Source organism: Schistocerca piceifrons, chromosome 4 (genome assembly GCF_021461385.2).
Source record: "Schistocerca piceifrons isolate TAMUIC-IGC-003096 chromosome 4, iqSchPice1.1, whole genome shotgun sequence".
Taxonomy (NCBI): domain Eukaryota; kingdom Metazoa; phylum Arthropoda; class Insecta; order Orthoptera; family Acrididae; genus Schistocerca; species Schistocerca piceifrons.
The window spans coordinates 125,085,780-125,098,771 of NC_060141.1; the positions used below are offsets into that span (position 1 = coordinate 125,085,780).

General features: G+C 41.5%; 1 protein-coding gene across 1 annotated transcript in view; it reads left to right on the forward strand.

Moving 5' to 3' along the window:
* The first annotated feature begins 884 nt into the window (after positions 1 to 884).
* Positions 885 to 12,992, forward strand: part of LOC124794938 — a 55,019-nt gene continuing 42,911 nt past the window's right edge. Inside the window, exon 1 of the mRNA XM_047258652.1 lies at positions 885 to 1,775. Coding sequence (XP_047114608.1) covers positions 904 to 1,775 — 872 coding nt within the window. The 5' untranslated portion in view covers positions 885 to 903. The remainder of the gene's footprint in view (positions 1,776 to 12,992) is intronic.

Genomic DNA, 12,992 nt, shown 5'->3' on the forward strand with positions numbered 1-12,992 from the left:
TTAAATGGTTAAATAGCAACAAAATTACACGCCCTTCTGCATACTATCATTTGCTAAAAAACCTTGCTTTGACATCTTGCACTGTTAGTGAACCGGAAGAGGTGTTGAGTCTTACTTGACTCACTATCTACGCACACATTTAATACTGATCCACTCATTCTGGAAATTAGTTGAAATAACTGCTGTATAATCAAATAATCATTACCACATATGCTGTGAGATGTTAATTGGATGTCATCGTATCCAGTGGTTGTGTTTGATGCAGATGTGTAAGAACATCATAGATGTGCAGTTGTGTAATCAGAAGGAAGTTTATCTTTGTACACAAAAAGGGATGAGAGGTACTGTAACCTGTAGTCAAGATGGCACTATCGAAAGCTTGGATGTTGAACATACAGCTGTAGGCCACTAGCAACAGACAAATTACCACACACACTTGCCACCTCAGTTCAGTATCTGTAGAATAGTGACAGGCAAATTATGTGTAATATTCAAGAACTGTTACCTCTTCTTGGTGCCCCATTATAAATTTGCTGTATTGGACTGGACTTCAATTGGGGCAGCAATATTCTCTGGCCTATTTTTGTGGCATTAAGTGTACTTTTGACAGTATCTGTCACATGGTCTGGGAGATTGCTGAAGTTAAATAAAAATTTGATATTCATTTACCACTTAAGTTACTTTTTAAAATAACAACACTCGCCTACATGTTAATAACTGTAATTGTGTTTCATTTTAAGATACATTGGGAGATACGTTCTCCTGATAAGTATGTATTGTGATCATTATGGACTTTTAAAGTCTTTATCATTCTACCTGTTCAGTCTGTAATGAAAGTATTGTGTTATGCTTGAAGAATTTTGATTTATCTTTCTTTTCAGAAACAGTCATTCACCTCCAGAAATGGCCAAAGAATATATTACAGGCAAAAGCTGGGTTGAGTTAATGGAGGAAGAGGAAGAAACCTCAGGAGAAGAACTACAATCTCGGGATAAAGAATTATCCGAGGAAGAGAGGCTTCTAGCTGAGGACGACTTGGATACCATGGGAGAAAGGCTAGAAGCTAAAAAAGAAAATTTTGATGCTGATGAGGTGACTAAGAAAAGTGAAGAACAAAAGCTGCATGAAGAAAGCTGTTTGGATGTACAAGAGCATTCCAGAACTGAATTGAAGGGAAAACTTGAAGTTTCTGATATTAAAGTGAAAACAGAAATGGAAGCTTCTTCAACCCATGAGTTGTCTACAAAAGCTATTTTGCCAAATGATAAAATCAAGACTGAGCCAGGCACTCACACTAGATGCAATGGGGATGCTTTAGTTGCTGGCATCAAGCAAGAGACAAATGTGTGTACTATAAAGATAAAAAGTGAAGTTGAGGAAATTGATGATGATAATGATCGAATTTCAAAAGAACTGGATCTCATGGAAAATGAGCTGTTTAATGTACAAGAGGAAAACAGTGATTCCGTAAAAGACAGGGTTAGTGATTTTGTAAAAGTTGGCATTAGTGATTCTGTAAAAGATAATGTTGTTATGAAATGTAAAGACAGTCTCATTGTAGAGAGCAGTGCAAATAGTGTAGCTAAGGAAACTGAAACACACACATTTGTACACCCAGAAACAATGGTTAATGGTGATCATAAAGCTTCTGATAAGATGGATGATACGAGACATGTTTCAACTAGCACACAGACTTCACCAAGGAAAAATAGAAATACTCGTAAAAGGAAAAGTTCGTCCAATGTAGGAAACAACAGGAGGAAATATTCTTGCAGGTTGGTGGTAATAATTTCTTTGGTTTAATTTAGTTACTTTTATTAATAATTTCCTGTTAAATATGTTCCACATCCATATATTATGCTAAAAACTATTCAAAAGTAACAGCACCATTTACGTACCCAAAAAAAAAAAAGTTTAAGGCATTAGGGGCCTAATGCCTAAAAGGTTTTGAGTGCTTTCAAATACTTTTCAGTTAGGACTGAACGCGTGTAACACATTAAGTAAAATTTTTGAACACTTACTAATCAGGAACACAGATACCACTTCATCATGTTATAGTCCATTTCCAGTATTGGGGAGGGGACCCTCTGAAATATTTCATGATTCTGGCTGTAAAAATTTAATTCTAAGAACAGTTGGTAGAGCCCTTCTCTTCAGGCCCCAATTACCCATAAAGTAGTCAGTTTGTAGCACTGCTTAGTGGGGAATAAATATAGATGGACTGCTCATTAATCAACCATGTAGATCATAGTGTGGTGAGTCAGTGTCTGCAACATTTTAAGCATGATATGCTGACACACTGCTAAGTGACAGTATTAACAGAGGTCTATGCTATCAAGTGATAAACAAGAAAAGTGATAGTATCGATCCTATGCTGTGACATTTACAAGAATTCGTTTTTGATAGAGATTGCTGTGAGCTTAGCCCAGACAGGGTTTAGTGCTGTTCACATTTCTCACCAAACACTAGGAACCATGGTAGAGAAGTGCATCTTGTCATTGGCCCTCCTTCCATTTGCTAGTTCCTGTGAAATTTGGATTCCACCCCAAGAGAAAATTTATTGAGATTCGGAGACTGAAACTTCAGTAGTGCCTTAGAAGCCATTAGGCACTCCCAACAATTACCACACCCTCCTCGCTGTTCTTAAGTTTGGCTGAATAAACAATAACTTGACTCCTAGAAATGCACCTTGGAATGTAGTATAGTTATAATTATTGAGGGAATAGTAGAGCAGAATGTAATTAAAATTAGATCTTTTTTATTACAAAAGAACTGAACAAGGAGGAAACTAATGTGCAGGCTATATTGTATTTGAAGAAAACTAAAATTATTGTCACATATATGGAAGGAATCTTCAACATAATAACAGGACTTGTTTAAAGACTGAATAAATGATATTCTAAGGAATTAATTCAGGTCAATGCAACAAGATGTTATAATTCTGATAATGTAGTTACAGGAACTGGTAAATAACAGCCGATCCCATTGCGAGACAATAAAGGGGTTTTCGAGTACAGTAACGGAACAAAAACTAAAGAATGATTCCTCATTGGAAAAAAAGGTGTGAAAACAGAAATGATGCTATTTTCCCAAGATCACAGAATTTGCCATGAAGGGCATGTTTTACTTTAACAAACAAGAGAGTCTCACTGACATGATACATAATTTGGGGTTGACATCATTTTTCTTTCTGGCAGAATCTTCTCACGAAATTTCAGTCATCATCTTTCTCCTCCGAATGTGAAAATATTTTGTTGACACCGACCTATACAGGGAGAAGCGATCATCATAATAAAATAAGGGAAATCGGAGGTTACACAGAAAGATACAGGTGTTCGTTTTATTCGTGCGCTGTTCGAGATTGAAATAATTGAGAATTACTGTGAGGCTGTTTCAGTGAACATTCTTCCAGGCACCTAAGTGTGATTTGCAGAGTATCCATGTAGATATAGAAATTGTTCTAGAAGAAAAAAAATAGACTTGGCAAACACAGACACCTAAATAAGCAACTGATTTTATCACACAATAAAGAAGTATTACAGGATGGTCCTAAACTACTTTCAAATTGCAGATTAGATTAGATTAATACTTGTTCGATAGATCATGAATACGACACTTCGTAATGATGTGGAACGTGTCAGGTTAATAAAAGATGTCTGTACAAGATATTACATTACACAAAATATTGCATGACATAAATTTTTAAGTTGGTTTTTTTCCCCCTCCCTTAATTTATATCTAAAAATTCAGCCAATGAGTAGAAGGAGTTGTCATCTAGAAATTCTTTTAATTTATTTTTAAATGTTGGTTGACTATCTGTCAGACTTTTGATGCTGTTTGGTAGGTGACCAAAGACTTTTGTGGCAGCATAATTTACCCCTTTCTGTGCCAAAGTCAGATTTAACCCTGCATAGTGAAGATCATCCTTTCTCCTGGTGTTATAGCTATGCACACTGCTATTACTTTTGAACTGGGTTGGATTATTAACAACAAATTTCATAAGTGAATATATATACTGTGATGTTACTGTGAGGATCCCTAGATCCTTAAATAGATGTCTGCAGGATCACCGTGGGTGGCTCCAGCAATTATTCTGATTACACGTTTTTGAGCAATGAATACTTTTCTACTCAACGATGAATTGCCCCAGAATATGCCGCCATACGAAAGTAGTGAGTGAAAGTAGGCATAGTAAGCTAATTTACTGAGATTCTTATCACCAGAATTTGCAATAACCCTAATAGCATACGTAGCTGAACTCAGACGTTTCAGCAGACCATCAATGTGGTGCTTCCAGTTTAACCTCTCATCAATGGACACACCTAAAAATTTTGAAAATTCTACCTTAGCTACAGACTTCTGTTCAAAGTCTTATATTTATTACTGGAGTTGTGCCATTTACTGTATGGAACTGTATATACTGTGTTTTATCAAAATTTAAAGAGAGTCCGTTTGCTGAGAACCACTTAATAATTTTGTGAAAAACATCATTTACAATTAAATCACTTGGTTCTTGGTTTTTGTATGTTATTACTATACTTGTATCATCAGCAAAAAGAACTAACTTTGAATCTTCATCAATGTGGAATGGTAAGTCATTAATGTATATCAAGAACAGTAAAGGACCTAAGACCGAACCCTGTGGGACCCCGTACTTGATAGCCCTCTAGTTTGAGGAATCAGCTGTTGTTTTAACATTACATGAACCACTTATTTCAACTTTCTGCATTCTTCCAGTTAAGTATGAATTAAACCATTTGTGCACTGCCCCCCTCAAACCATAATGATTTAGCTTATCTAAAAGAATTCCATGATTTACACAATCAAAGGCCTTTGAGAGATCACAAAAAAGACCAATGGGTGATGATGTCAGGTTATTCAGAGCATTTAATATTTGATCAGTGAAAGCGTATATAGCATTTTCTGTTGAAAAGCCTATCTGAAAACCAAATTGACATTCTGTTAGCACTTTATTTTTACAAATATGGGAGGCTACTCTTGAATACATTACTTTCTCAAAATATTTCGATAGAGCTGTCAGGAGAGAGATTGGGTGACAGTTGTTGACATCCGACATATCCCCCTTTTTATGCAGTGGTTTTACAATGGCATATTTCAGTCTATCGGGGAAAACACCCTGCTCCAAAGAGCTATTACATACGTGGCTGAGAATCCTACTTATCTGTGGGGAACAAGCTTTAAGTATCTTGCTGGAAATGCCATCAATTCCGTAAGAGCTTTTACTTTTCAGTGAGTTTATTATTTTACTGATTTCAGAGGGAGAGGTTGGTGGAAATACAGTTGTTTCAAACTGCACAGGTATGGCCTCTTCTATTAGAAGCCTTGCCTCTTCTAGTGAAGATCTAGAACCTATTTTCTCCAGAACATTTAAAAAATGATTATTGAAAATATTTTCAATTTCTGATTGTTTGTTAGTACACTTGTCATTCAGTTTTATGGCACTAAAGTCTTCCTGTGCTCTTGGTTGCCCTGTTTCCCTTTCAATAATATTCCAAATTGCTTTAATTTTATTATCAGAGTTTCTGATCTCAGACATGATACACATGCTTCTGGACTTTTTAATAACTTTTCTTAGTACCGCACAATATTGAACAATTTCGGGGACAGTACTCCCTCTTGCTGTTAGATACAGTTCTCTTTTACGGTTGCAAGATATTCTTATTCCTTTAGTTAGCCAAGGTTTTTTATATGTTTTCTTGGAATTATGTTTAATCATTTTCTTGGGAAAACAATTTTCAAATACCCTTAAAAATGTATCGTGAAATAAGTTATATTTCAAGTTTGCATCGGGTTCCTTATACACTTCATCCCAGTCTAGCTGCTTTAGGCTTTCCCTAAAGTTTGCAATATTTATATTGTTAATTGAACGCACTGCTTTGAAATTCTGATTTGATATATTGCATGGAGCTATGTCATGTACTGTAACTAGCTGTGCACCATGATCTGAAAGACCATTGTCCTTAAACTTATCTTGGTCTATAAAAAAAGTAATCTATCAATGTCCTGCTGGTCTTTGTTATCTGATTAGGAAAATCAATGACAGAGCTCAAATTGAAAGAACTGAGTAATACTACAAGGTCATTCTTCCTATTACACTCTTTCAGGGAATCAACATTGAAATCCCCACAAATGATAATTTGCTTCCCCCTGTCTGACAGATAGCACAACAAAGCATCCAAGTGTTCTAGAAATAGCTGGAAATTCCCTGAGGGGGACCTATACACTGTTAAAATTATGAAAGTGCCGTCATTTAGTTTTAGTTCAGTGGCACATGCTTCCATATGTTGCTCTACACAAAATTTTTTAGTTTCTAAATTTTTTACACTGTGGAAGCTTTTGACATATAGGGCAACTCCTCCTCTCATCATATTATCTCTACTTACATGTGCAGCTAATTTGTACCCATTGATGCTAACCTTTTGCGTATCAGTGACAATGTGATGCTCAGACAGGCATAGTACATCTATTACATTCTCAGTTTCTATATCTTCTAAACAAAGCAGAAGCTCATCAATTTTATTCTTCAATCCCCCAATATTTTGATGAAATATATTAATGTTATTTTTCACTTTACTTTTGTGAGTATCTTGAACTTTTTTAACATCTTTAGTACTTGCCTGGCTGAGTTTCCCACTGGACACTGATCTTACACTAAAAAAGAGGTTCCACCATGAGATGTAGTTCCTCCCCCCTTTAAATTTCCTGCTATCAGCCCAGCCAGTTTACCCTTCCCTTTCTTGTTGAGGTGTAGGCCATGTCTAGTATAGTCCCACCTACAGAGTGAATCAACAGGAACCACACCAATGTGTGACCCTGCACCAGATCCAAGTAGCCATTCCAACTCCAAATTAACTCTCCTGACAGAAGAGCTCAAATGAGGCTGGTCGTGGCACTCCAGAATCGACACAAACCCAACACTGGTATGACTCGATGTTAATGCAATCTTTGCCAGGTCACACTCTATGCTGTACCCCGGATCTCTGTCAATACTGTTGCCCGGCCCACCCACAATAACCACGGTATCTTCCTTAGTAAAGCCTCTACATAGTGAACCTAAATCCTCTGTAACCTGCCCCAGTCCAGCACTAGGTTTGAAAAAAACTTGTGACCTGGTATTCTGACCCTAATTCATCCTGTAGAAGTTGGCCCACACCCCTAGCATGCGAACTACCTAGCAACAAGACTTTCTTTCTCTTTGCAGACTTCCCTACCTTCTTATTCAATTTGCTGCTGAAAGCTTGTTGAGCCCTGTCTACATCTACTTCTGTGAGAGGCTCATCAGTTTCTGACTGAGGCAACAGGTCAAACCTATTTTGTACATTAATAACAAAGCTGTCAGAAGAATTTCTTGGCCTGTTCCTTATGCCTGTTGCCACTTCCCACCCCTGTTTACCCTTCTCCCCCCTTAACCTGCCCAGTTCTCGCCTAGCTTCGTCTAACTCAGCCTGAAGGGCAGCAATTTTCCCCTCCTGTTCCACAATCTTTCTATCTCTAATGCATAGCCTACAGAACCACTGATGAGTCTCACTCATTTTCCCAATTCCCACGCCACTACAATCGCCCCAATGAAAAAAGTTACTACATCCATCACACCAGACCCTGGAGCTAACGATTCTATGGCATGTCAGGCACTTTACACTCATGGTACAAATCGATTTTAGTGACAGAAAGACAATTAAGTTACCAGAAAACAATGAAAATACGTGTACGAAAAATTAGACCTATTTGCGACAATGTAAACAATGGTTCAGAAGTTTATTACTGGAAATTACTTAAGAGATGATGATACTCTACAGATATAAAGGGGCAGCAAACGTATTTAGCACACTAAACTATCAGTAAATGCACTTAAAATTGCGGTATGAAGTTTCATCTGAAAGCTCAAAAGTTTGGCCTGGCCGCGATATGTAAACAAAACGAACTTTATGTAATTACTGTGAAAATACGCAAGTAAGACAAAAACCTTTAATGGTACGCTTGAAGAGCACTATAATTAACGTAATAAATTAGTTTAAAGTGTTAAGAACAGTTTATTACTACTTAAATTACTTATCTCGTACGAGAGCTGTGACTCAGACGTCCGTATAGCAGGCACAGGGCTACCAACTGTGACCACTGACAAGTAACAGACAGAAAGAAAGATATAAAGTTGGGAAAGAAATGAATTTGTGAGACCAGAATTCATATATGTTAATTGTAAGACTTTAGTAAATAGTTAGGGAGATTTATAGATACTTGTGTATACAAAAACATCACATGATTGGAGATCTCCATTGAGTTAGGTAACTATTAAAGAAGTGAGGAGAGTTTTCATCAAAACAGAACAGGGTCATAATTGAAATTGTTGAATTGAACAAAACTATTCATAACTGCCTGTTAGAGGATGTAAGAAGATAAAATGAAGATTTGTTTAGAAAAACAGTTGAAAAATAAATAGGTGCTACAGGATTATTCCTTTGTCTCTTTAGCTGATGCATTGCAGAAATAAAGAATGTGTGTTCAGATTCGACATTGGCTACAAGCTTATTCCGGAAGACCAGTTTTAAAGATTATCTTAACAGATGCGTCAGACCATACAATAAAATAGCTCAAAAAATTGGCACTTGAGAGAATTGCCACAAAGTACGGCTGGAAAATATGAAACCTTAACACTTATGTCACATTCTGCAGTACTGTGCAAAGATAACACTACAGTGTTGCAGTTTTTTTTCCACGCAGCCCCCCTGTGGGCCCTGAGGTTAGAATAGGCTCAAGGTATTCCTGGCTGTCGTAAGAGGCGACTAAAACGAGTCTCTCACCTTTCGGCCGTTATATGATGGTCCTCTGTGGGGTTTGACCCCCATTTTTCAAAATTTTCCCAGAGAACGAGCCAATTGGGGAAGGGTGCCTTACATGTGCTTCGTGTCCGTCATGCATTGAGATCTTTACCCCAGATTTCTCATTGAGGCATTGCAGTTCTGCTCATCCTCGCATCTTATGCGCAAGGACACCTTCCTGGGTGTGTTTTACTCCACCCACTATCCAGTGTCTTTTCTGCGCTGACGATGACCATGGAATTCTTTGCACCTCATATCCAGCACGGCAGCCAGTCTGTTGCGTTGGGGCCGCCATGTACCCTGGTTGGTTTGTAGCTGCCTGACTACACAGGGATCGCTCTGCTGATGCCTGCACCGTTAACTCCCACATATGCTATGGAGTAGATGCCCGTCACCCTGGGGCATCGGGACTCCCGGCAATGGCCATCCTGCCAGGTGGCCTTTGCTGCAGCTGGGTGGTGCCCGTGGAGAGAGCCCCTGGTCGGAATGGGTGGCATCAGAGCAGATGACACGCCATGAAGTGTAGTACATCATCTCTTGCTAGTGGTCCGGTGCCAGCAGTCTCTAAGTGGGCAAAGTCTAACTTCAATGCTAAGAAATGACCCCAAATCGTTTACCTCCCTGGCCACACCATGGGAGGAGCGCCAGGCTAAGGATGGCAGTGAAGCTTATTCACCCCGGTACCTTGTATGTACGAGAGTTGATGGGGGATCTTTCCTGTCCATGAAGCCTCAGTTTTTTGTGGAGCATTTAGAAGACAAGTTTGGGGAGGTGGAGGGCTTGTCCAAAATGCGCTCTGGGTCAGTCTTGATAAAAACAGCCTCCTCTGTCCAGTCACGGGCATTACTGGCTTGTGACAAGTTGGGGGATGTTTCTGTTACCATCACACCCCATAAGAGCTTAAATATGGTCCGGGGTATTATATTCCACAGGGATCTGCGCGCCAATTTAGAGCGGTGAGGTGTTAATTTCATTCGGCGTGTCCATCGGGGTCCGAGGGGTAATCAGGTTGCCACTGGTGCCTTCATCTTGGCCTTCGAGGGTGACACATTGTCAAAGAAGGTCAAGGTGATGGTCTACCGCTGTGACATCAAGTCACATATACCTCCTCCGATGCGGTGCTTTAAGTGTTGGAAGTTCGGCCATGTGTCTTCCCGCTGTACTTCCAGCTTCACATGTCGAGATTGTGGACGTCCACCACATCCCAATACTCCATGTGCGCCACCTCCCATCTGTGTTATGTGCGGAGAGCATCATTCACATTGTTCACCAGACTGCAGGATTTTACAGAAAGATAGGAAAATCATGGAATATAAGATTGTGGACCAACTGACCTACACAGGCTAAGAGGAAATTTGAGCACCTACATTCTGTGGCTATGACAACCACTGCTGCTGCTACGAGAACAGTTGTCGCCCCTTTGGTTCCTCGTATTCCTGTCTCCTCTCAGAACCAGAAGACGTACACCCACCCCTTTGATGGTGGGTGGCACTTCCCTCCCTGTTTCTCCCGCGCCACCTACATCAGGAGCAACCCCTCCCCCCCTTCCCCCCCCCCCCCCCCCCCAACTATCAGGGATATCAGTTCCCACTTCTGAGCCGGAGAAGCATAAGTCTTCTTTGGCTCCTCTCGCTAGAAATGGGTCCCTTAAGTCATTCCCTTCCCTGGTTTCTGCTAGTGGGAGAGATGACACCCGCCAGTGGCTGAAGAGCCCAAAAGCAGCTGGTCATAGGGCTTCACAGTCATTCTCAGTCCCAGAGACTGAATCAGTGAAGTCCTCCCAGCCAGGGAAACCCAGGGAGCAGCAAGAGAAATCCAAAAATAATGTCCCCAAGATCAAGGCAATTGCACTGGCACCCACACCACCGCTACCTGCAACCTCTTCGTCTGCAGATGAGGTGGAGATTCTGGCGTCCACTTAGGGCTTGGATATCTCCGGACCCTCAGACACAATGGATATATACTGCTCAGGCAATAAGTCGGTGGCAGCAGGTGACCCTGAGGTGTAAACTGCCACATTGAATGTTCCATGCCTTCCCAGTCACACGATTACGTCATCCTCCAGTGGAATTGCGACACTGATTGATCGTCACCCTAAACCTTTCCAACTTTTGGGAGATTTTAATGCCCATAACACCTTTTGAGGTGGCACCGTGCTTACTGGCCGAGGCAGAGATGTTGAAACTTTACTGTCTCAGTTCGACCTCTGCCTCTTAAATACTGGTGTCGCCACACATTTCAGTATGGCTCATGGTAGTTACTTGGCCACTGATTTATCAGTTTGCAGCCCAGGACTTCTCCCATCTATCCACCAGAGAGCACGTGATGACCTGTGTGGTAGTGACCACTTCCCCATCTTCCTGTCACTGCTCACAGACGCCTGCCCAGATGGGCTTTAAACAAGGCAGACTGGGAAACTTTCACATCTGCACCCCGCCCCCCCGGTGAAAGGCAGTCCCATGGTGCTCGCTGGAAGTCACTGAATCAATTACAGAATGTCGGTGAGCACTACAGTGGCACCCTTCCCTGGAACACCTCATAGCCTTTAAACAGCTCTGTGCCCGCGTTTACCAACTTCTCAAACATCAGAAGCAGGAGCGTTGGGAGAGAGATGTGTTGACCATTGTGTGCCATAAGTCACCTTCCCAAGCCTGGGCAAAGATCAGATGTGTTTTTGGGTACCAGACCCAAACAGGTATTCCCAGTGCTAACGTAAATGGCATGTTATGTACCGATGCCAAAGCAATTGCGAAGCACTTGGCTGAGCACCAACATCCTTGGTAAGCTGCTGGAACGTATGGTTTGTCGGCGGTTGGGTTTGGTCCTGGAGTCACGTGGCCTACTGGCTCCATGTCAGAGCAGCTTCCGCCAGGGTCGCTCTACCAGCGATAATCTTGTGTCCCTTGAGTCTGTCATCTGAACAGCCTTTTCCAGACGCCAACACCTGGTTGCTGTCTTTTTTTATTTATGAAAAGGATATGACACGACCTGGCGACATTATACGAGTGGGGTCTCCAAGGCTCACTCCCGATTTTTATCCAAAATTTCCTGTTGCTTCGTACTTTCCGTGTACAAGTCGGTGCCTCCCATAGTTCCTGCCATAACCAGGAGAATGGCGTCCTGCAGGTCTCTGTATTGATTGTATCTCTATTCTTATTGGCTATTAATGGTCTAGCAACAGCTGTAGGGCCTTCCGTCTCACCTTCTCTGTGTGCAGACAACTGCATTTCATACTGCTCCACCAGTACTGGTGTTGCTGAGCGGCACCTATAGAGAGCCATCCACAAGGTGCAGTCATGCACTCTAGCCCCTAGTTCCCAGTTTTCGGCCACAAAGTCGTGTGTTATGCACTTCTGTTGGCGTCTTACCGCTCATCCAGAACCAGAACTTCCCCTGAATGACGATCCACTCACTGTAGTGGAGATTTATCAATTTTTAGGACTGGTTTTCGACACCTGATTGACTTTGCTTCCTCACCGTCAGCTTAAACGAAAGTGCTGGCAGCACCTCAATGCTCTCTGCTGCCTAAGCAACACCAACTGGGGTACAGATCGCTCTATGCTGCTGCAGCTCTGCAGGGCACTTGTTCAATCCCACCTTGACTATGGGAGTCATGTTTATGGTTAGGCGGCGCCCTCAGCGTTGCGTTTACTCGGCCCAGTGAACCACTGTGGCGTTCACCTAGCAGCAGGAGCTTTTGGGATAAGTCTGGTGAACAGCGGCCTTGTGGAGGCCAGAGTTCCTCTGTTGCAGGTTAGGCGTGCACAAATGCTGGCCAATTATGTTGCTCATGTTCGTAGATCTCCTGCGCATCCGAATCACCGTCTCCTTTTCCCACACCAGGCAGTTCATCTTCGGCATCAGCGACCCAGGTCTGGGCTTCCAAATTCAGTTAGTGTCCGATCCCTTTTTTCCGAACTGGAGACCTTGACTTTACCACCTATACTTGAGGTCCATTCACGTACAACTCCATGGTGTACATCAAGACCATGGCTTCCCCTGGACCTTTCACATGACCCTAAGGAATCCGTTAACTCCAAGGTTCTCCGCTGCCACTTCCTCTCTATTCTTGATATGTACCAAGGCCACAAAGTGGTTTACACCAGTGAGTAGATGCCTGATGCTCACGTCAGCTTCGTGTATGTCCATGGAGGA